General features: G+C 45.0%; 1 protein-coding gene across 1 annotated transcript in view; it reads right to left on the reverse strand.

Moving 5' to 3' along the window:
* Positions 1–22,577, reverse strand: part of ntrk1 (neurotrophic tyrosine kinase, receptor, type 1) — a 52,419-nt gene extending 29,842 nt beyond the window's left edge. The window contains exons 1-5 of the mRNA XM_056287000.1: positions 22,372–22,577; positions 15,669–15,743; positions 14,829–14,900; positions 5,837–5,905; positions 1,157–1,311 (exon numbers count right to left, since the gene is read on the reverse strand). Of these exons, the coding sequence (XP_056142975.1) occupies positions 1,157–1,311; positions 5,837–5,905; positions 14,829–14,900; positions 15,669–15,743; positions 22,372–22,577 (577 nt within the window). The remainder of the gene's footprint in view (positions 1–1,156; positions 1,312–5,836; positions 5,906–14,828; positions 14,901–15,668; positions 15,744–22,371) is intronic.
* Between the last annotated feature and the right edge of the window lie 2,134 nt (positions 22,578–24,711).

The following is a 24,711-nucleotide window of genomic DNA, read 5'->3' on the forward strand; positions in this document are numbered from 1 at the left end:
TCATGTGCCCATTGTAGGCACTTTTGACTGTGGACAGGGGTCATCATGGGCACTCTGACCTGTCTGCAGCTACACAGCCCCATACACAGCAAGTTGTGATGCACTGTGCCCTGACACCTGTCTATCATAGCCAGCATGAACTTTTTCAGCAATTTAAGCTCCGGTAGCTCTTCTGTGGGATTGGACCAGACAGTCTAGCCTTTGCTCCCCATGTGCATCAATGAGCCTTGGATGCCCATGACCCTGTTGCCAGTTCACCAGTTGTCCTTCTTTGGACCACGTTTGGTAGGTACTGACCACTGCATACCAGAAACACCCCACAAGATCTGCCATTTTGGAGATGCCCTGATCCAGCTGTATAGCCATCACAATTTGGTCCTTGTCAAAGTCGACCATTTCCCTGCTTCCAATACATCAACTTAAAGAACTCACTGTTCACTTGCTGCCTATTATAGGCCACCCCTTGACAGGTGCCATTGTAATGAGATAATCAATGTTATTCACTTACCTGTCAGTGATTTTAATGTTTTGGCTGATCGGTGTATACCGCTGAGTCTGTTTTCTGTTTGAAAAGGCCTTGTATAGTGTTATATACCGCTGTGTCTATTTCATATTTGAATAGGCCTTGTAGTGTTACAGACTGCTGTGTCTATTTTATGTTTATGTTATTCCTGTGTAAAAAAGACATGATAGTGAGACAGTGCACCTGGCCTGTCGCTGGCTATCAGCGGTGGTACCGAACCATTCGTCAATCGATGCTCATAGAGTGCCTTGTGCTGTCCTCGGTACTGAAACGTTTGAGCGCGACTGGCAACCTGTTATCTTTTTGTTCCGCTCTTCAGAGCAGGCTTGTCTGACAGTACACTGTACGTTCACCCGTTGTCCCAGATCTAAAACCTGAATGGAGGCTGGAAAAACTGCCACAACAGGTGAATGCAATGAACTACCTGGTAGAATAGAAAACCAGCAGCAGTACCGGTTGTACCTGAGGACTTGATTGAGAACTGCTGTGGTATAGAACTACCACTTATCACGACCATTTCAACATACTGCAAAACAGCATTCTAATAACGCATGATTTCCGTACACACACACGCAATCTGACGACATCATACAATTTTCTAAGGTGGTAAAAGCATGTTTAAAGTCAACCCACTGCAGTTATCGATGACTAAGGAGCTGAGGAGGGTTTCTTGGTCATGGGAGTTGCAGAGGAGCGGTTGGTTCTCCAGGTCACCACGCTCGCTGCGCTGCCACTCCTGCAGCCAGTGGATATCACACGAACAAACCAGAGGATTATCCCTCAAAGCCCTGAGAGAGACGACAGAGAGATAAAAAAAACGAGACAATAATCTTTTCCTTTTTTAAATCAGTAATTATTTAGTTTTTTCCAAAGGAGCTGGTCAGTTCCCTTCTAACAGTTTGGAGGTAGAGATGGAGACACAGAGGTGGCACCTCTCGGGGAGATTTAATTCTTCAAGGACCATCCTGGTGTTTGTTTGTTTTTTTAATGTTTTAGTGTATTTACTACAAATCACGTATAATTGCTATTACTCCTGACCGTGTTGCAAAGCATACCACAGTGTTTTGGACATTGAAATAATTATCAGATTTCCCTGTTTTCTTTATTTCAAACTTTCAAGCGATAAAAACCACCTTAAGGGAGTATTTTTTTTTTTTGGCAGAGACATACATTGTCTTGTACAGGTGTCTTCAAGTGTGTTGTGATTGTGTTGTGATTGACAGTTAGCAAAGCACAGCATCAGAAGAGCTGTTCTGGAGAGAAGAGAGCGAACTGTCTGACCAGACTCTTTTACACATGATGACTGTATTTATACACATCTCTGTCTGAACACCTCACGTCTCCCCAGCAGGAAATAAACACAAACACTTCCTCATATCAAGATTATGTATCTTACTTTTTATCTTTTTTTTTACTGAAAAAAGGAGTGCTGGGTGATATGTAAACACACACACACACACACACACACACACACACACACACACACACTCTAACACGTATATAAAACAATCTTCCTCTCACCCTTTTTTTGGGTGGTGTGTGTTTTCCTCAAGCTTTGGTCCTCTACCAGAGGCTTGGGAGTTTGAAGGTCTGCACAGTATCTTAAAGGACTGCGCTCTTCTGGACAGAGACCTCAAATGTTGTTCCTGGAACCTGTTGGAGCCACTCTCCCAATTTAGGGGTCACAGCCCCTAGTGCTCCTATTACCACTGGGACTACTGTAGATTTCACCTTCCATATCCAATCTAGATCTTCCGTCAGCACTTGGTATTTCTCTAGCTTCTCATGCTCTTTCTTACTGATGTTGCCATCACTCGGTATTGCTGCATCAATCACTACTGCTGTCTTCTGTTCCTTGTTGACCACCACAATGTCTGGTTGGTTAGCCAGCACCTGCTTGTCAGTCTGGAACTTGAAGTCCCACAGGATCTTCTCAACCACCTTTGGCAGTGTCTCCCATTTGAACTTGGGCACTTCCGGTCCATATTCAGTACAGATATTCCTGTACACGATCCAAGCCACTTGGTTATGTCTTTCAGTGTATGCTTTCCCAGCTAGCATTTTGCACCCTGCTACTAAGTGGTGGACTGTCTCAGGGGAGTCTTTGTACAGCCTGCATCTTGGGTCTTGTCTGGTGTGGTAAACCCCTGCCTCAAAAGATCTGGTCCTGAATGCTGTTCTTGTGCTGCTATGATCAGAGCCTCTGTGCTGTCCTTCATTCCAGCCTTTTCTAGCCACTGGTAGGATTTCACGATATCAGCCATATCTTCTATCTGTCGATGTTACATACCATGGAAGGGCTTGGTCTTCCATGATACTACCCCCCCCCCCCCGACTCTCTGGCGTCTGCTGCCTGAGGTACTCACTCAGCAGTTCATCCTGGGGGGCTCTCTTTCTGATGTATTTATGGATGCTCCTTGTTTCATCCTCAATAGTGGCTCTGACTCACTAACCCTCGACCCATCTTTTCACTTATTGTGCAGTCTCAGGCTGCTGGACTTCGGGTGGAACCCTCTGTGCATTGTGAGGAGTTTCTGTGTCCTGATATCTGTAGCCTTTATCTCCTCCTTTGGCCAGCTTATTATTCCAGCTGTGTATCTGATGACTGGTAGAGCATATGTGTTGATGGCTTGGATCTTATTCTTCCCATTGAGCTGGCTCCTCAGGACCTGCCTCACTTTCTGCAGGCATTTGGCTGACCTCCTTGCTGCCTCCTCATAGTTTCAATTTGCCTGTGGAATATCCAGGTACTTATAACTGTCCTGTATGTCTATTATCCTGCCATCTGGTAATTCAATCCCTTCAGTCCACACCACCTTTCCTCTTTTTGCCACAATTCAACCACATTTTTCCAGTCCGAATGACATCCCGATGTCATCGCTGTAGATCCTGCTGAGGTGCATCAGCAAGTCAATGTCTCGCTCATTCCTGGCATATAGCTTGATGTCCTCCATATATAGGAGGTGGCTGATGGTAACTCCACTCCTGAACCCATATCCATATCTACTCTTTGTGATGATCTAACTGAGGGGTTCATGCCTATGCAGAACAGCAGCGGGGATAGTGCATCACCTTGGTATATGCCACATTTGATGGTTTCCTGTGTGAATGTCTTTGAGTTGGCCTTTAGTGTTGTTTTCCACTGCCGCATTGAGTTCTTGACGAATGCTACTGGTGTCCTTTTGCTTTGTATAGTGCCAAGCACTCCAGTAACCAGATGTGGGGCATTGAATCATAGGCTTTCTTGTAGTCAATCTAGGTTATGCTCAGTTTGGTCTGTCTGGTCTTAAGAGTCTTGAGTGACTGCTCTATCAACCAAGAGCTGATGCTTTGACCCTCCGGTGCTATTCCCGATTTCTCTCTGAGTTTCACTTATGTATTGACTCTTGTGACCATTCAGCTTGGCAGTTTCATGTAGGTGTAGTTCGGTCTAAGAAAATAGTTCCTACATGAAACTGCTCACAAAATCTGTGGATTATCTTGAATAACCGGGTCATGATTTCTGGAATGAGACAATGCTGTTGAGTTTTTCAAAAAAAAAATTTTTTTTGCCACTTGGAGCAACACAAGCCAAGTGCCATCCAGTTCAAGAGAGGGCAGACCTCTCTACTATCTCTATCTCTATCTCCAAATCACAGTAACTCTTACCAAAATGATCAGGATGGATAAATAGCACTACAGGTAAGAGGAAAAACATGTAGCTTTGATTTTGGGTTGAACTGTCACTTTAAAGTGATCGACCGCTCACAGTGATCATACTGTCCTGGTCGTATGTATCACCATAAGCAGTTTCCACTGTATTTGCTGCTGTCAATATCACCCAGCCCTATTACAAAGGTATATCTTTGTTGTTATATTGTGAGTATCTGGTAGTTATTGCCTTCATTTCTCTCTGTGTGTTCCCCCATAGGGATCATTGTAAGATTTAATTGGACATCATTAGATGTAAACCGGGCTATTTCTGAGCACACATCATGATTTCTGCAAGTGTGTAAATAACATGTGATCTGTGGCCTTGGTGTGACCCTAACCCTAACCCTGGCCCTGATGAATCAGATCGGATGAATGGTATAATGACAGCACAGGGACATCACGTTAAATATGAATCTGAGAACAGCAGTAAAGCCATTTCTGAACACCACTCTTCTGCTTGTACGGCCATTAAGATAAACTTCATCTTGACAATGGAGCACTCCAAATGTGGAGTCTGAAGGAGAAGGATTCTTTTGAAGAGAAGATTTTGGGGGATAGCCAAGGAGGGTATAAAAGAACTAAATGAAAAGAAGATAGTCAAGAGTAAACACTGTTGAAGAGTGAAATAATCCCATAGTCACTCGTCATTTATCCATTTTCTTGAAAAAAAAAACACCCCCAAAAAAACAGAAGTGGGGCTGAACACAACAGTTCAGCCTCATTAGTATTACCAAAATGACACAACTACCATTGTCTAGACTACTGAAACATATCCATTTACAAACAAATGAAGACATTTCATCCTTCATTATTAAAAAAAAGATTTAAAGATTAAGCATGAAATCAGATTTCTTGTGCGCATGAATGTGTTTTGCAGTGTTTAAGCATTGTTACTATGCAGGTTTCATTACATGTCAGTGGTTATAAAAGATTGACTTAATATGGAATAGCAAGCATAGAAAAGGTAGAAAACTAAGCACACACACACACACAAAATCCCACTCATATAGTTCATTCATTTGTGCCTTGGTAGTTGACCTTAAAGGAGGCTGTTGAGAATGTGATGGGACACATTCTGAGACACTTTTCACATAGACGGTTTTGAGAACAGTTGTTAACTTCACGTCGTCAGTATTCACGCAAATACTACTGCGACTAGCCACCAAAACAACTTTAGCTTGTAATCATGCTTTTGACTTTGTAATACTGGTTTAAAAAAATGCACCCATGTAATAATACTTTGTTCATTCTATAGTTACGTTACCTTAAGATCATGAAAGACCTAGTAGATGACAAAAGAGGCAAATATTCTTCCTGAGAAGCGCTCTAATGTCACAAACAAACCACTGCCTGCAACTCATTCCTAGTGCAGCTTAATACTCAACATAGCATCGACCCTGGTTCTGTACTTTGCAGGGTTCAATGTAGGTGTGCAGTCTATTGTGAAGATTTAAACCTGCAGTGTCTCCCCCTGTGATATCTGTGATGGTCTGACACTGCTGTAGCAAGTTAGCACTGAGCTACCAGGTCACTCACACTTACACAACCCCTGCCTCTGTTCATGACGTCGTGTTTTATGAGAGTATCAGTAAAGGGGAACGTGGTTGGTGTTTGACTCACAGGTTGAGCAGAGGTAGAAAATGGAAGACCTTCCAGCTGATGTGCTCCAGGGAGTTGGACGCAAGGTTTCTGTGAGACAGGGAGAGAGCAGATTGTTAGGCCTGGGAGTGCCGAAATATTTTTCACTAACCATTTGGTTCCCTTGTTGTCTCATATTCAGGAATCAAGAATCAGGAACACTTTGTTATTTCATTTCATGTATTTGCGTACATGCAATGAAATGAAGTGAAATATCGTTTCCCCTGGCCCACAGCAGTGCAACACAAAGACAAAAACACACATCCAAAAATTACAAGAACACATATATCAAACCACAAAAAAAAAAAAAAAATCACTGTCCAAGAGAACAAACGCAGGATGACTGTCAGATGTGCTGGTCTGCATGAGCTAGCAGTTAGCTTAGCCTGCCCCGCTTCCGCATCCTGTCAGACTGCCCTCGGTGTTTCCTCCTTGGGTGCAGCTCAGGCAGGGCTGTGGTCCTTGGGCCCACTAGACGCAGTAGACCAGGTTCCCCCAGCCGATCCAATGCCAGCTCTCCCAGCCAGAGACCTCCGACACACCTTCCCACACCCTACACGACGACACTAAAACACAGTCAATGCTAGGCGAGGCCACCACCAGACCGCCCTCGGTGTAATTGGAACTGCTGGTCTGCATGGGCTAGCAGTTAGCTTAGCCTGCCCTGCTTCTGCATCCTGTCAGACCGCCCTCGGTGTTTCCTCTTTGGGCGCAGCTCCGGGCAGGGCCGTGTTCCCTGGGCCCACAGGACGCAGCAGAGCAAGCTCTCCCTGCCAATCCAGCGCCAACTCTCCCAGCCATCAAACAAAGACAAACTTAGATGCAGACATGGACAAGAAGTGTTTGTAGACATTGTAGTATTGTTTTGTAGACAAATGTTTGATTCACCCCCCTCTGCAAACCGAAATGGTCACACCTTTGTAATGTGCTTAAGCAGAGTTGTGTGCTGGTGAGTTGTTTTGTAATCTGCTTCTTGGACAGAGAGTTGAAGTTCTTCTTGCTCCGAATATCTAAAACTGTTCTCAGTTAGCATTCATTAAAAAGAAGTTGAGTGCAACCGTTTTCCTCCATTGCTGGGATGAAATCAACAGCTGCAGATGAGTGGTGCTGCGATTTGATCTCTTAGTTCAGAACAATGCGTACCTGTTTTGAATTACTCTCCAGCCGGAAAACATTAATGCATCCAAATGGACTCTGATCAATTACCTTGGCAAGTATTTCACGTTGAGAGCTGTACTCACAAAACATCACTGACACACCTCATGGTGTTTGCTAAGTGTTCAGTACATTAGGTGATTAGCCCCAAGTCACAAACAAGGGCGTGAGGAACGCTGCGGCTCGGCTGCAGAGCACAACCTGCTCTCCGGCTCATGTGTTAGATCAGTCTGATAAAGAACTGCATTAGCCAAATGAAATTTGCCAGCCTCCCAAACAACATCTCAGATGTTAGATATTACAAGTTTATGCTGGACAGTACAGCTATGGATGCATCCTTTATCATCCCTCTTAAGCTGCTGAAAGAACATCTCTCAACTCTACCATTATCTAAAAATGCAGGCAGGTGTAAACACCAACCTGGCCACAGGACTGCGACAGAAGGCCAGTTTGTAGTCCATAAAATGTCACTGGTCTCAGTCTTGAGACCAGTGGCCCTTGATCTCAATCTTCTCATAGTCTGAAGCCCATTTCGTTTTTGTCTTGACTTGAAGTCTTCAACTGCTCAATTTTGGAATTTTTTTTTTAATAAGAACATGTTTATTATTATTATTATGCAAAAAGGAACATTTATTTTCCTCCTCTGTCACCTCCACCTCCCACTGTTGTCCGTCGCTCTAGGTCTCAGCTGGGACCAAGATAAAGCTAAGACTTGGCTGTCATGAGTTCATCTCAGGTGAGCTAACCATCACCAGCTCAGCTCCCCTCAGGGTCTGCAGGCAGAGAACTCGAGTCGGGGACAACAGCTTATTTTCTATGCTGCTCTCAAAAGCACTGTAGAGGAGAAGGTCCATTAAGTGTTGTGGATGAATAGAAGGTGGGCAGGAGGAAAATGAATGAAAGAAGAAAAAGGAAGTAAAGGTGTTGGCATATCTAGAGACGCGGTCAAATATTCAGTGACACAGCTGAAACAAACATTCAGAAGACACAAGCCTCGGCCCAAGGCTGACCATGCAGTTTTAAAATGAAGCTGAAAGGCTTCAGCCCACTGACAGTTGTACTTTCACCCTTGTTCACTTCGTAGTTTCATCCTGCACTTTTGTTAAGTGTTGAAGCTTTTCTCTTCAGCTTATGTTTTTATCTTTTATTAACATTTATTATGCCAGAATAGCCGTTGCGTATGAGATGTGCTACACAAATACACATCTGTGTGACACATCTGTCACACTGTGAATAACCCCCCCACCCCCACCCTCACCTCCATATTTATTAAGCGATAATGGACCCTTACTGGAGTGTATTTATTATGCATCAGTTGTCAATAATCTGCCAAAGTGAGCGAGTAAAAGGTGACTACTGGGTGTCTTCTCCAATTTCTCCAGAGTGCCATCCCCCACCCATCTGAATAAAAACACATGTACAAAAAAAGAAGACCTGGCTACTTACAGCCGGCCTGTTTCGTTTTCCTGATGCAGAGATCAGGCATGTTGCTTAACACGGACACCTGACGGAGGCAATGAGGAGCTGATGAATAGGCAGGTTTTAAGTCCATCAACCTGCTGATGTTTATTGGCTGACCCGCGCGATAAGCTGTCCGCACATGAGCAGCAAAAAAAAAAAACTACTTGCAAAAGCAAATCTTTTATCAATCTGAGTAATTCAAGTCATCAAAAAGGGGAAAAAATGAAAGTGAACAAATGATCAAATCCAAGCACCAGACTGACTGCCAGAATGGTGGAGACAGAGGTTTGTGATGTCGCCAAGACAGAAGCATTGTATTATGCCACAGACAGAACAGTGTCGCAGACCGTTGTCGAACACTGCTAAAATAAAATCATCGTGTTCCCTGATCTCACCGTGTTCTAGTTCTGCAGTGTTTATTCTCATCACAAGCGTATTTAATTGCAGAGGTTTAAGAACCAGGTTTGGAAAGTAAAAGCCTAACTGTGTATTTACTCCACCCATGCACTAAGCCAGCTCATTCAAATCAACACCACCCTTCAGCCAGGTAGTGGAAAACGGCCCTGAGCAGAAATGAGCTGGTTTAGCACATGGGTGGAGCAAATACACGGTTAGGATTTCTTACTTTCTGGACCTGATTCTTCTTCCTCTGCTTAATTGGCCTGCAGGCTGAGCTGACCCTGTGAACGTCTTACCTTCACATCAGCTTTACACTCTTAAAAAAAAAAATCAACCTCCAATAATGTGCCATTGTGACTTAATGCAATTAATCCTGCTGTCTCTCTTTGACTTGAATTGGCATAATTGCGATTAAAATGACACCTTGTACAGTTGTGATACAGCAGTGATAATATAATTTATGAGGAACTAGTACACTGAGGATGCACAAGCCAGTGCATTCTTAGTGCTGGTCCCAAGCCCGGATAAATGGGGAGGGTTACGTCAGGGAGGGCATCCAGCATAAAATCTTTGCCAAATCAAATATATGGCTCATAAATCAGAATTCCATACTGGATCGGTCGAGGCCCGGGTTACCAACCAGGTTGGGCGGTTTGGAGACAAAGCAAGAGAGGCAAGTTTGAGATGGTTGGGACATGTGTGGAGGAGAGATGTGGTGAGGGAGGACATGCAGGTGGCTGGTGTGACAGAGGAAGATGCAGAGGACAGGAAGAAATGGAAACGGATGACCCGCTGTGATGACCCCTAACAGGAGCAGACAAAAGTAGTAGTAGTAGTAGTAGATTAGGAACTAGTAGAGACACATGAGGAGTTATGTGATGTGCATGCTGGCAGACTGTGTCTGACAGTGCACTGATATCCCTTTTTTACTCCTGTAATGTATTGGGACTTATGTTAATGCGCATGCTCTCTGGTTAGTCTTTGATGGGGGGCTCTCGCGAGACGAGACCAGGAAGTAATGTTATTTATGAGCCGAACTGGAAGAAACGCAGATGTAGCCTGATGGCTGAGTATCCTAACTTTGCCAAGTTCTAAGTAAAGAGTTCGTTTACAACCAATGTCTCTCTCGTCTCTAAGTCGAATCCTACACTGGCGACGAAGCGGATCCGAACTCCAACAGTTCTGAACAGTTGATTGATGGAAATCAGCAACCTCCGATATTCTACTACAGCTTTGAGGAATCTGTGAGTAGCCTAACGACATCACCATGACCACGCTGGGTCGCATAGAAGAGTTTGATGAAGGCTCCGGCACTGCCATTGAGGAGTATATGGAGAGACTGGAATGTTTTTTCCTGGCAAATGAAGTAGATGGGGAGGAGAAGAAACGCGCTATTTTGCTTAGCATCTGTGGGGCTGCAACGTATTCTACACTACGTTCGGTGGTCGCTCCCATCCTTCCTCCGGCCGTCACCTATGAAAACTTAGTATCGGCCTTGAAGCGCCACTACAGTCCTCCTCCGTCACAAATTGTTCAGCGTTTTCAGTTTCTTAATTGCAAACAAAAGCAAGGCCAAGGAATCTCCAGCTACATTGCTGAACTCCGTAAACTCTCAGTGCATTGCGCTTTTGGTGACCAACTGGAAGCCATGCTGGCTGACAGAATTGTCTGTGGGGTGCTAGATGAAGCGCTGCAGCGCCACCTGCTGGCTGAAAAGGAACTCACATTCAAAGCAGCAGAGGAGAAAGCCCTTGCAGCGGAAACAGCCACGTCAAATGCGCGAATACTACAACCAAACCAGCTGGGACCACCATAGTCAGCAGAAGTTCATCAGACTGCACAAAGTCAAACCGTTTTGAAGGTGAAACAAACAGTAGCAGAAGGTGGTGCAAAGCCATGTTTTCGTTGTGGAGGCACACACAACCAACAAACATTGCAAATTTACCTCTGCTGTATGCCACTATTGCAAAAAAAGGGGGCACATTTCTCGTGTTTGTTTTAAAAAGAGCAGGGATGTCGCATCAGCAGATTCTTCTGACACAGTTCCTCAAGCCGAACAACACACACACTGTTAGGCAACAAGAAGAGGAATATGACATTTACACCATGGGCAGGCAGCTGTATGCCCACGTAAAAAAGCCATATCAAGCCACTGGGATCCTGAATAACAAAACACATGTAATGGAGGTGGACTCTGGAGCCGCATGCTCCTTGATCAGTGAGGGCAGTTACAACACCTTGTGGCTTGACCAGCCGCCTTTACTGCACAAGGACAGTAGTGTGCTTAGACAATGGTCACAAGCAGAACTAAAAGTTAATGGGAAGATTTTTGTGGATGTGCAGTATCAAGGGAATCACTAGACCTTACCACTGATTATTGTTCGAGGTCAGGGGGCAAGTCTACTGGGCAGGGACTGGTTTGAGGCACTGGGCATTTCTGTAATGGGGGTGCGCCAAGTATGCTTACAATCCGTGGAGTCCATATTAATGGAATATGCAGAAGTCTTTCAGGACCTCGGGGCTTCACGAACCCCTCCAATTGCTATTGATATTAATATGACAGCATCACCCAAGTTTTTTAAAGCACGTTTGGTGCCCTTTGCCCTTCAACCAAAGCTAGATGAGGAGCTTGACAAGCTAGATGCTCAGGGTATTTTTGAACCCGTGAGACCCTCAAGGTGGGCCACATCCATCGCATCAGTAGTTAAAAAGGATGGCAGCTTAAGAATTTGCGGTGACTATCGCTGCACTGTGAATACAGTTGTGAAACCTGATGTATACCCCATTCCTACGGTGGCTGAACTGTTTTCCACACTGGCAGGGGGTGTGCTTTTCAGTAAATTGGACCTCAAACAAGCTTACCAGCAGCTGGTGCTGGACGACGAGGCTGTAGCGCTTCTCACTATAAACACCCATCGCGGGCTGTTTCCGGTCCGCCGCCTGCAGTTTGGAGTATCGACAGCTGTGTCCATATTTCAGCGTTTCATGGATACACTCCTCGCCGGTATACCAGGCGTGCAACCGTACCTGGATGATGTCTTAATAGCGGGAAAGACTGTTGACCAGCACAATGACCATCTTCGTGCAGTGCTGGAACGATTCGCAGAAGCAGGATTGCGGCTACAGAAGGAGAAGAGTGTGTTTGCTGCTGACCAAGTTTAATTTTTAGGTTTTCGTGTGGACAAGGATGGCGTGCGGCCGACTATGGAGAAAGTTGAGGCTATTCAGAAGGCGCCTTCACCCCGGAACAAAACGGAGCTTCAGTCATTCCTAGGCCTACTCAATTTTTACAGCTGTTTTTTGCCAAACAAGGCTACCATCTTAGAACCGCTGCACCGCCTCCTGGATCAGTCTGCACCCTGGCAGTGGACTGACACACATGAAAAAGCTTACACTGCTGCAAAACAACTGCTTCAGGCTGATGGCGTGCTCATGCACTATGACGAAACAAAGCCATTAGCCGTTGTTTGTGACGCTTTGCCTTATGGCCTGGGGGCGCTGCTCTTCCATATGGAGTCTGATGGCCAGGAGGCTCCCATCGTCTTTGCCTCGAGGATACTATGCTCCACTGAAAGAAATTATGCTCAAATAGATAAGAAGGCCTTGGCGGTCATTTTTGCAGTCAAAAAATTTCACCAGTACCTTGCTGGTCGCCACTTTGTGGTTTTTACTGACCACAAACTTCTTTTGGGCCTGCTACACCACTCTAAGCCCATGCCACCTGTCCTGTCCCCACGCATGCTACGCTGGAGTGTTCTTCTTGGGGCCTACGATTACGAATTGTGCTACCGCCCTGGCAAACAGCTAGCAAATGCTGATGCCCTCAGTCGCCTACCACTGCCCGCTGGTATGCGTGAGACCCCTCCACCCATGGAGGTGCTGTTACTGGAAATGGCGCCTGAAGCCCCACTGAATGCAAAACACATTGCCGCCCTTACTCAGAAGGATCCAGTTCTGTCTCGGGTGCTGCGCTGGGTCCTGCATGGCTGGCCAGTGGATACACCCAACAGCCGTTTCAAGCCGTTTTTCACCCGGCGCCATGAACTGTCCGCACACAAGGACTGCCTATTATGGGGGAGTCGTGTAGTTATTCCTAACCTGGCGAGGGAGGAGGTACTAGCCATGCTGCATGATGCACACCCAGGCATTGTGCATATGAAGGGCCTGGGGAGGGGTTATGTCTGGTGGCCAGGTATGGATTTAGCAATAGAGCAGACAGTAAAATCCTATGAAACCTGTCAGAGAACTCGTCATGCACCACCAACAGCACAGCTGCACCCTTGGGAGTGGACAACTAAGAAATGGTCCCGGCTACACATTGACTTTGCTGGTCCATTCCAGGGGAAGACATTTCTCATAATTGTGGACTCACACTCTTAAGTGGTTAGAGGTTGCCATGGTGAGTTCAATGTCCTCCTCTGCAGTGATCAGCACACTGAGGCTCCTCTTTGCAACTCACGGGTTACCAGATGTCATTGTTTCTGACAACGGTGCAGCCTTCACATCGGAAGAATTCAAAGAATTTGCCAGACAGGATGGCAACAGAGCAGTGACTACGGCCCCTTACCATCCTCGTTCAAATGGCCAAGCAGAACGTATGGTCCAGACAACCAAGGAGGCCCTGTCTAGGATCACTATCGGTGACTGGCAGACACGCCTGGCTAAGTTTCTGCTGTCACAGCATGTGACTCCCAATTCAGCAACAGGAAAGAGCCCTGCCGAGCTTCTCATGAACCAGAGTCTTACCACGGCCTTTGATCGCCTTCACCCTGACTATGAAAATGAGATGCACCTCAAGCAGGAAGTGAGTGCAGAAAAGCTGCAAGGCCCAAACAGATGTTTTAGGCCACAGGACACTGTGTACATGAGAGCTACACTGGGGGACACAAATTGGTCCCTGGCGTCATAGCTGATCCTACTGGCCCAGTTTCATATAGAGTGCAGACTCCTGATGGGCAAATGCATCGACGCCATGTGGATCAGCTGCATGGTAGAGCGACTGCACGCACGGATGTGGTCGCTGGAGAATCCATTGTTCCTGGTGAGCAGTCACCTGAAGATGGGCCGCTCGAGTCTACCTCGTCTGAAACGCCACGACCAGAGACCAGCAGGTCTGTTGAAGATCCCTCTGGTCCTGTGTCCATTCCTGTGCCCACTACCCCTCTACAGCGTCCGGCAAGAGACCGGCACCCTCCACGCCACTTGGCGGATTTTGTTGACTGGGGGAAAGGGGTGTAATGTATTGGGACTTATGTTAATGCGCATGCTCTCTGGTTAGTCTTTGATGGGGGGCTCTTGCGAGACGAGACCAGGAAGTAATGTTAAGTATGAGCCGAACTGGAAGAAACGCAGATGTAGCCTGATGGCTGGGTATCCTAACTTTGCTAAGTTCTAAGTAAAGAGTTCGTTTCAACCAATGTCTCTCTCGTCTCTAAGTCGAATCTTACAACTCCGATACCAAGTCCAAGTACTAATATTTACAAAGTGCTGATCCGATCTGTTACTTTTGCTGAACAGTGCAAAGTTAGACCATTAGTTTGGGGTTAATGGGCAAAACTGAGGTAGAACTGAGGAAGGATCAGTTTTTTTTATTCACCAGTCAAGACATATGGGTTTTCATGTGCAGTAAATCTAGCCATTTTGGTTTTATTTATGACATGATACTCATGGCTTTTGGCAGTTGATTTTAATTTTGGATAAAATCTCCGATACTGGTATTTCATTTTAGCCTGGTATCAGCCCAATATCCAAAACCAGTGTCAGTATCACTGCATCCCTTAAAGAGACCGAGGCACCAACCAACACATGGGGACATTGCAACAAGAAGGAGCAACAGGGTTGAGTTATGGGAGGGGGAACAGGGGGAACATTTTTGCTGTGTTTTATATAATTGTTATTCATCGTATAATTTGATGTAATTTGCAAGCTATTAAAAAAAAACAGCAGCAGGGACACTTACACATATTGGAGCTTCTGGTTGTACTGGAAGGCATTGGCAGCGATATACCTCAGCTTGCAGGAGGTGACAGTGCTGGAAAGAGGGGAACGGGAGCAATACAAAGAGAAGAAAAGCAAACCGAAATTAGACACACATTAGAACCAAACATTTGGAGGACTCTTTGTCCACCTTGTGTCATTCAATTTGTCCTCGCTCCAAATGTGAGGTGCTGCCGGGTCATCAAGGTGACCCAGTGTGTCTGCTTCGGTGCCGTGAAGAAAAAAATGAACCCGAATGTATTGTATTTAAAAAATAAATGAATTCTGATTTGGCTATTTTGGGGGAAATACCTGTGACACTGCATGTGTTCTGACACAGTATGCGGATGGAGTTTTTCTCATTACAACCTGTCATCAACATTTTCTATGATGATTTTTCTCTGATGTAGAGTTGGTTGGAAATGTTCACAACAAGTTGATCCAAAAAGAGTCTAAATGAGTACTGAATTTATGCTTGGACGTGAGACGGACGCACGAGAAAAGCTGTTTTGCTCCATAATGGAAGGACCCACAGAGAAAAGTGAATGGGGTGTTGTGACGTCTGTGACAACTGCTCTGTGGAGCCTGTTGAAAGTGATTGTGTGGGACGGGCTACTGCATTGTCAGATGACGTACTGAGATGGCAAAGTACTTAATGGAAGCATATTCAAGCACGTCTACAATGAATTGTAATTCTTCAGCATATGATAAAATAGTGTCTGTTACAAAAATACACTAAACACTTATCCAGCGCCGACAGTGCCAAATGGACATGCACGTGCATTATGTACAGTGTCTAATCTGCAGTAAATCCAGGACTTACAGGTTCTTCAGCTCTCTGTAGTTGACAAGATCGATTTCCGTGATATTCTCCAGACTGGCTTGGTTCTCGATGTAACTGAGGGATGGACAAATAAACATCAACATCCCCATTACAGCTATCTGTTTACTTATGTTCCATGGAATAATACAAAATAGACTGGAAACAAAAACACAAAATGATCGGAAAAGAAAAAAAAAGAACCCATGAATCAACACTTTCCTAGACCAGAGAAAGAGGAGGGGATGGAGCAGAAGTGACGACAACAGTACATCACACTGGGGTGTCCAGGTAGTGTACCAACATCGGATCGCCGGTTCGAACCCCTGTGTTACCTCCGGCTTGGCCGGGCGTCCCTACAGACACAATTGGCCGTGTCTGCGGGTGGGAAGTCGGATGTGGGTATGTGCCCTGGTCGCTGCACTAGTGCCTCCTCTGGTCGGTCGGGGCGCCTGTTCAGGGGGAGGGGGAACTGGGGGGAATAGCGTGATCCTCCCACGTGCTACGTCCCCTGGTGAAACCCCTCACTGTCAGGTGAAAAGAAGCGGCTAGCGACTCCACATGTATCGGAGGAGATATGTGGTAGTCTGCAGACAGAGGGGGTGGAGCAGTGACAGCTCGGAAGAGTGGGGTACTTGGCCAAGTACAATTGGGGAGAAAAGGGGAGAAAAAAAATCAAACCCCCCCCAAAGAAAAAAAACAACAACAACAATGCATCACATATAAATAAGACAACAGGTATGAAAAAATGAACATGCACGTCTGTATGAAACTATTAAACAACATGACAAAATGCAACACAACACAACACAACACAATAGAATGCTCAATTTCCATTTAAGTTAATGCAGAACACAGGAAAGTCCAACTCAAGTGAATCCATTTAGTATCTGGTGATGGAGGCTGAAAAATAATCAGTTTAATCTACTACAAATACAGTTGTGTCAATACTCCCAAGTTAATGATCATGGTGGTGGTGGTGCGGGTCAAACCCACCATGTTGGCGGGACATGATAATAGAGGAGGCCAAGAACAGGAAGGAGAAAGAGGATGACATCTGAATGAGCCGAACCCAAACCTACAATGCTGGGAGTACACGATGCATTTATTTGCTCGCAGGGCCGTCTGGAGATTCAAACACAATCTTAACTCATACTACTTGTGATAATGAAACCAGATGCAGACGTGCACGGACCAACAAACCCCAGAGGTCCTATCAAAACCTCATCTCCTGGAGAAGGAAGGACCTGGAAAAACCACGTGTGCTGAGAAATGCCAGGCAGGCATTGCTGATAGGATCTCCTTTATGAGTCATTTTCCACTTCTCCAGAAAGACCTCAGGGTAAATACTGAGATATGGACCAATTCAGCCCTCACTAAAGCCAACGCTGCCCAGCTCTCTTCATGAAATGTCTAAAGTGGCAGCTGGATGGGACTTAGTATACAAGGACCCATGGCTGCGAACGCTTGACCCTCTCTCTCCCTCTTTCCATTCATCCGCCATCGAACTCAGGGAGATGCTCTTTTTATGAAATCTGAAAAGACTGCCAAATTCAAGTTACCAAGGATGAAGTCTGCGAGGCAGTACATCACTTCATCAGAGTAAATGTAAATCGGACAGAACAGTGATTTAAAGGATTTAAATCAACAAAAACAGCAGCCCAAATAATCTCTATGCATTTAAGTTATGAATTTTTGAATGTCCATTGGCTTAAAAAATCCAACATTCCTTCCTTTGCCTTAGTCACTAGTAAAAATGGAAATTGTTATACAGTATATAGCAGGAGCTAGACCACGATGTGCCTTTGATTAAATAAATTCATGAACAAGAACCACTATAACCACTCCAGGTTTAGATCGATAGATAGATAGATAGATAGATAGATAGATAGATAGATAGATAGATAGATAGATAGATAGATAGATATATAGATAGATAGATAGATAGATAGATAGATAGATAGATAGATAGATAGATAGATAGATAGATAGATAGATAGATAGATAGATAGATAGATAGATAGATAGATAGATAGATAGATAGATAGATAGATAGATAGATAGATAGATAGATAGATAGATAGATAGATAGATAGATAGATAGATAGATAGATAGATAAAAAATATGGATGGAAATACTGTTACAGCCGGTCTGGTTCCTGTTTGTTGGCTGCAGCTCACAAACATATTAATTCATGCCTGATTGACCCACACAGCGGTAATGTAATTACAGGGCAGGTGGGCCCAGGATTGCCCATGGTGCCCCACCCCAACCCCCCTACCCCACTCCCTTCCCCTTTTCGTCTGAACCAAGAAGGTTGTATATCATCTATTGTTCCCGGGTGGGGGCATTGACTAGCAATTCGCAAAATTGCATTTATAACTCAACGTATGATGAATTCCAGCCCCTGTACCAGAGAGTTAATGGCCCCTTGTTTGTTCCACGTATCGGCTGTGTTCCTTTGTGCTGCAAATACGCCAAAGTGTTGTCGTTTACCGGCACGCCGTGCACCGCAGTAAACAAATGCCGGGAGAGGCCCTCCGTTATTGATTAAATGGTTCAGAGTGAATGTTGAGCCTCACCCAGAGCACAGCAGAACATGGTGAGCTGCAGGTACTGAGAAATGGCCTGAAGGAGCAGAGAGCGAGAGAGAGACAGAGAGAGGGAGACAGAAAGAGAGAGTTGGGCGTGAATGGGAGGAGATAGAAAGTGTCAGTAAATTGACTTGCTTCTCTGAAATAGCTTTTTCCTTTCTTCCCTAACAAGTGCTAATTGCTGAAATCCGGAGAAGAGAACAAAGGCAGAACAGCGTGGTGAAGAAAGTGACATTTACTTTTCCACATTTAAACTGACTTTGCATAAGAATACCATAGTATCTTTCGGTGAATCACTGGTAGTCATTTTCTGTTTCATTTTCTCTGAAGCATTATGAAACAACCCTGTTAAATAACCGATTCTGCATGTTCTGTACACTTTGAAAACTGAAGTTGGATGGAGGTCTCTTTTTAGATGTTAAGAAACCCATCGACCTGGAGAAGAACTAACTCACTCACTCATTGATCACTTGTTCACTCAGTGACAGATTTACTAACTCGTTCACTCTCTATTCACTCGCTTTCTCCCACTCACTAACTCAGTCACCCACTCATTCTCTTTCTGGCTCTCACTCCCCCATTCAGTCTGTTACTCACTCTCACTGTCTTACACTCACTAAATTACTCTCTCACTCACTCACTCACTGATTTACTCACCCACTCATTCACTTACTTGCTCACTTACTCTGTCACTTGCTCACTTTGTCATTTGCTTGTTAATTCTCTCTCACTCGCTCGCGCAACCACTCACTCTCACTCAGTCACTCACTCAATTGCTTGCTCAGTCACTCGCTCATTCACTCAGTCGCTCTCACTCACTCGCTCACTCACTCACTAACTCACTCAATCGCTCTCTCTATTACTAATTCTCTTACTCTCTCTCTCACTCACTTGTTCTTTCTCTATCTCTCTCATTCACTCGCTCACTCACTCACTCACTCAATCACTCGATCACTCGCTCACTCATTCTCTTACTCTCTCTCTTTTTCTCTCTCACTCACTCCATTGCTCACTCATTCTCTTTCTCTATCTTTCTCTCTCACTTGCTCATTCACTCACTCACTCTCACTCACTCACTCAGTTGCTCACTCGCTCACTCATTCTCTTACTCTCTCTTTTTCTCTCTCACTCACTCCATCGCTCACTCATTCTCTTTCTCTATCTCTCTCTCTCACTTGCTCATTCACTCACTCACTCTCACTCACTCAGTTGCTCACTCGCTCACTCACTCACTCAATCACTCGCTCACTTGCTCGCTCACTCACTCAATCGCTCACTCGCGCGCTCGCTCACTCAATCTCTCACTCACTCATTCGCTCACTTGCTCGCTCACTCACTCAATCACTCACTCTCTCTCTTTCTCTATCTCTCTCTCACTCACTCGCTCATTCACTCACTCGCTCACTCACTCACTCACTCACTCACTCACTCACTCACTCACTCACACCATTGCCCACTCCTTCTCTTTCTCTCTCACACAGTCATTTTCTCGTTCACTCACTTCATTCACTCATTTGCTCAATCATCTTCCTCTCTGCTTTTACAAAGTACATCAAGCTTTAATTTCCTCCCTGGTCCTTGCCCTTCTTCATCCTTATTGACAGGTGGAAACAGAAAGGAAACTGATGAGCTGTGAGGTTCAGTAAAAGTTGAAATATTTTCCTCTTTGGGAAGATGAGGAGTGGTCTCATGGCTCTAAAAGATATCATATCTCTGCATTGGGTTAAGGGTGCTCAAAATGCCACTTTTCTATAGAAGACAATACAAAACTTTAAGAAGTGTGTTTTTTTGAAGCGGATGCACAGCTGAAGTCCGCTGGAGACCAATTCAACGGGTACTTACTTGCTCAGTCTCCATTACAGTAGTGCCTCACATCGCTGACACTTTGACTGATGTATTTAAGGGTACAATCTGTAATGGCATGCAACGCCACGGCTGTGTGGAGGACTGTGACAACACAAGCGCTCCCCTGACAGCAGGAAACACGACATATCTTGCCATCGGGTTAACACTGTGAACGTGTTTGAGAAACGGAGACAACAGAAAGCTTCCAAAGAAGCTGAGAATTATGCAGCACTGGCCGGTTTCCTCATTTGCAACTTAATGAAGCTAACAGTGATTATGAAAACACCGACAGAAGCGGAGCGGACAGCGGCCGTGTGTGCATCAGCTACAGATCGGACCTTTACATCCTGTCCGTCTTTCTGAATGGTTTTTAATTGACTATGTGAAGGACTGACTATTTGTGCTGTGTGTCTGCAGATTTTCAACCGTATCAGTTATCAAGTCAAAGTATCAGGTGACCCAAACTCACTGCAAACGTCAACTACATCAGCTGGTAGTGACCGGGACAAAGACAGCAGAACCATCGCTACGTCTGTCTCACACAAACCTGCTGATTGGCTGATGGAGTTCAGCACTTGAATTGGAGCAAACAGCTGAGGCTCGGTAATTGAAAAATACCTCTCCACCCATGTGTATTTCACATCCGTGTGAGTGTCCGCTTTGAAAACTGGAGTGGAAAATGAAATGGTGATTTGTTTCAAATTGGATCTCAAATGCGTTCAATCACACTGCACGCCTCATGCCAAAAAAACAAAACAAAACAACAATTACACCGTTAATTACTAACAACAGTGGTTTACTCTGAGATCTCAGAGATTGCTGTCAGATGAAAGCGTATTTTGAAAAGCTTTTCAGGTGTTTCAAAGCAGCTTGTTTCCTGGCTGATAACAGGCACAACAGCAGTCATGAAACACAGCAAACCTTCATCTTTCTAAGTAACGTCATGAAAAACAGCCGCGCTGGATTTCAGAGGATTTTTTTTCAACACAGCGTGAACTGGTGTGTTGGATCTGGGAGCTTCATGGAGTCCCCATGTGGAGGCTCCCCGGCCTGTAGGAGCCAATTCCAATCATGCTTCACCATTGATAGTCAGTATAGATCCATAGATAGTTTCCAATAACCAAGTGACCCTTAAACCTAGGCAGCTTAAAACGGGACTTGGTTTACATCAAGGCAACCTATGGACTCCAAACTAGCAACTGAATTAATCTATCACATGCATCGACCATCACTACATGTGCACTGAAAACACAAAGTTCGTCTTAAACTGAAAATATCTGTATCAAAGTTATATAGAGTTAGACACAGATATTGTTGCTCTAGAGGAAATTGTGGAAACTTACATGGCCCCCGCTGGCAATAGCATGGACGTCTCTGTGGAGGAGACAAAGACACTTGTTGTTCTACGCCAAGCTTTGCAAGAAGCGCAAAGTAACTTGGTGGTTGTGTGTCACTGAGCCATTAAATCTACCAAACTATTCCCCATCCTTTACCAGCGGGAATCAGCATCACTGACTCTTGTGCTTCTTCCTCTCTCTCCAATCTTGAACAGACAATGTTAGGGCATAGGATGGACAATAAATCACATTATTAAAGATGCACTGATATTGACACTGGTATTGCATATCAGGCCGATACCAGGTGAAAATAAAATATCAGAACTAGAGATTTTACCTACGACTCAAACCCGATACCAAAAGTCATGAGTGATACGTCTTGAATAAAAAGCAAAATGGCTTGATTTATTACGATTCCATCTCAGTTATTTTGCCCACTGACCCCAGACTCATGGTCTAAGTCTGCACTGTTCAACAAAAGTAATGGATCGGATCGATACGTGGTACAAGCCGATACTTGAAGATTTGTACTTGGATTCTAACGGCAGTGAAAAAGTTATATCAGCGCATCCCCTGTTACTAATAAATTTTCACCTTTGACATGGCAATGAAAGCAGACAGCAACGCAAAAACCAAGAATGCAAGAAAAATCCTGAACTTTAAAGCCAGACGTGAAAACGGTTGCAAATAGGGCCGTGAAAACACTGCCAATGAGACCACCAACCCAGCACCACTTCAAGTTAAACCAATAAATTGGGAAGTTGAGCACACACAGCGAAAATCAAAGTTGGCGTGCCAACAACACTGAGACACGCAAACACATCAAACGCACCCATGTACACTTTGTTAATGCATCTAATTCACTCAAACTCACAGAAACACTGCCTCGGTTCAAAGGGGTGTTAGACCCAAAGTTAAGGTGTACTTACATCTCAGTCACATTCTCACTCTCTTGTGGCCCGAGTACCGGGATGCTGGCGATACCGTCGGGCTCCAGGCACTGCAGCATGGCAAAGTAGCACCGGCAGGCTGACGGGCATCCTCCTAGATTTGGTGCCGGCGCGAAGCTGAGCAAGGCAAGGGCGAGGGCCAGCGCTGGGGCCGGGGGTCTCGCCAGTGGAGCTGTGCTAGCCATGAGGGGTTTGCTCCAAAGGATCTTCTCAGTTCCTGGTAGATTTTTTGTTTTAAGTGGCTGTAGTTGGTGCTAGTATCTGAATAGTTCATCTAAATGATGAGCAAAAAACAGTTGGTGGGGAGGTTCAACACACAGTAGCTCTCTCCTCTTGGCTCTCCGGCAGGCTGGAGGTCCCAGCTGGTCGGGGTCTGGTATTGAACTACAGCTGTACCAAGAAACAGAAGGGGGAGGCAGGCGAGTGAGTGAGGGGCCTCTTGGGACATTGGTGGTGGGTTGCAGCCTCTGTCTCTGACTCTCTCTCTTTCGCTCTCTCTCCCTCTCTCCCCTCAATGAGGAAGGGAGGAGCGAGACAACAGAGGCCATTAGTTGACTGTGTGTTGAGCAGTCACCAGACACCTCAGAGAGGGAAGCTGTGGAGAGGGTGCTTTGGTGTTGGGGGCTGGGGGGGAGTGTGTGTGTGTGTGTGTGTGTGTGTGGGTGGGTGGGTGTGTGTGTGTGTGTGTGTGGGGTGTTTGATGATGATGAGAAGAGAAGAGGAGGAGATGGGATAGGATGATAGAGATTTCATCTGGCTTCGGGGGGTGAGAGTACTTTTATTCTGACCAGCGGCCAAAAAAAAAAAGTTGCAGCTTTCTGGGCACCTGCCCACATGATAGCTCTCCCACTGCCACTGATGATGATGATGGAGAGATGGACAGCTTTGTCTGTACGAGGGGAATCATAATTGATGAAGGTCCGTAATTGTTTTTTTTTTACACTTTTTATTTTTAACAGCATTTAAAATTTAAAAGGCAAACAAATAAAGTACAGAACAAGAGGTCTTGCTTGTTATTGTAATGGATCTGATTAACTGCACCACCCATTAAGATCTACAGTGTACATCCACAACAAAATGACAATGGAGCAAAGATGAAGCCACAAAAAAAACTTAAATATTCATGCTCACACTCAGAATTAATTCTACTTGACAATAGCTAGCTGATAGATAGTTAGATGGATAGCTGGTTGACAATAGCCAGCTGATCATTAGTTAGATGGATAGCTGGTTGACAGTAGCTAGCTGATAGTTGGATAGATGGATAGCTGGTTGACAATAGCCAGCTGATCGTTAGTTAGATGGATAGCTGGTTGACAATAGCTAGCTGATAGTTGGATAGATGGATAGCTGGTTGACAATAGCTAGCTGATCGTTAGTTAGATGGATAGCTGGTTGACAATAGCCAGCTGATCGTTAATTAGATGGATAGCTGGTTGACAATAGCTAGCTGATAGTTAGCTAGATGGATAACTAGTTGACAATAGCTAGCTGATAGATAGGTGGATTGCTAGTTGACAATAACTAGCTGATATAGCTGTTAGGAAATGTCATGACAAAGACTTGACAGAATGAAAAGACAACATCAGCATTTTCTAACATGCTTGCACCTTGTAAAACTTGTGTTTATGAGCTTTTATCCTGACTAGATCCGTGCTAACAGGTGAGGTCTCATGTCATCATTTGAAGGTATGTCTGCAGGTCTTCCACGATGCTAACATGGCTGTAGCTGTTGGGGCAGGGTCAGCCCTGTGGGTTAGCTATTGAATAGGCTAGCTAGAGGTTAAGGTTAGGTTAAGGTAAGCGTTGGGCTATTAAGGTAAGTGTTGGGTTAAGGTGAGGGATAGGGAGAGGTTGAGGTTAAGGTTAAGTCAGGTTAAGGCAGGTTTGGTTAAGTTTAGATATGTTCAGTGAAATAGAGTTGATGGAACATAGACACGCTCATGTTGGGACACCATCCATCATCCTGCATCTACTTGAGTAGAGCCCATTTTTACCCAAGGGAAAAATATCATGGCCGTCCCCCACCACTCTGCACATGAGGAGGGTCATAGTGTGCAGACCACAATTACTGGCCATAAGCTGAACAGCAATTTTTGCTGCTGTTGTCAGGACTATCTGGTGGCTTAATTACTCCTTACTGCACCTCCCTCGTCTTGGTCTTAGCTCAGCAATTCGAGGAGAGAAACAAGGAACTCATTCAAAGCAAAGAGACACCGGTTAGCACACAGTCTAACTTCCAGGTTCACTGCTGAAGACAAGGAACTGGAAAGTGTGAGATACTGGAAGCGAAACAAATATTAAACGATGAAATGTTTC

The sequence above is a fragment of the Lampris incognitus genome, chromosome 9 (genome assembly GCF_029633865.1).
Source record: "Lampris incognitus isolate fLamInc1 chromosome 9, fLamInc1.hap2, whole genome shotgun sequence".
NCBI lineage: Eukaryota > Metazoa > Chordata > Actinopteri > Lampriformes > Lampridae > Lampris > Lampris incognitus.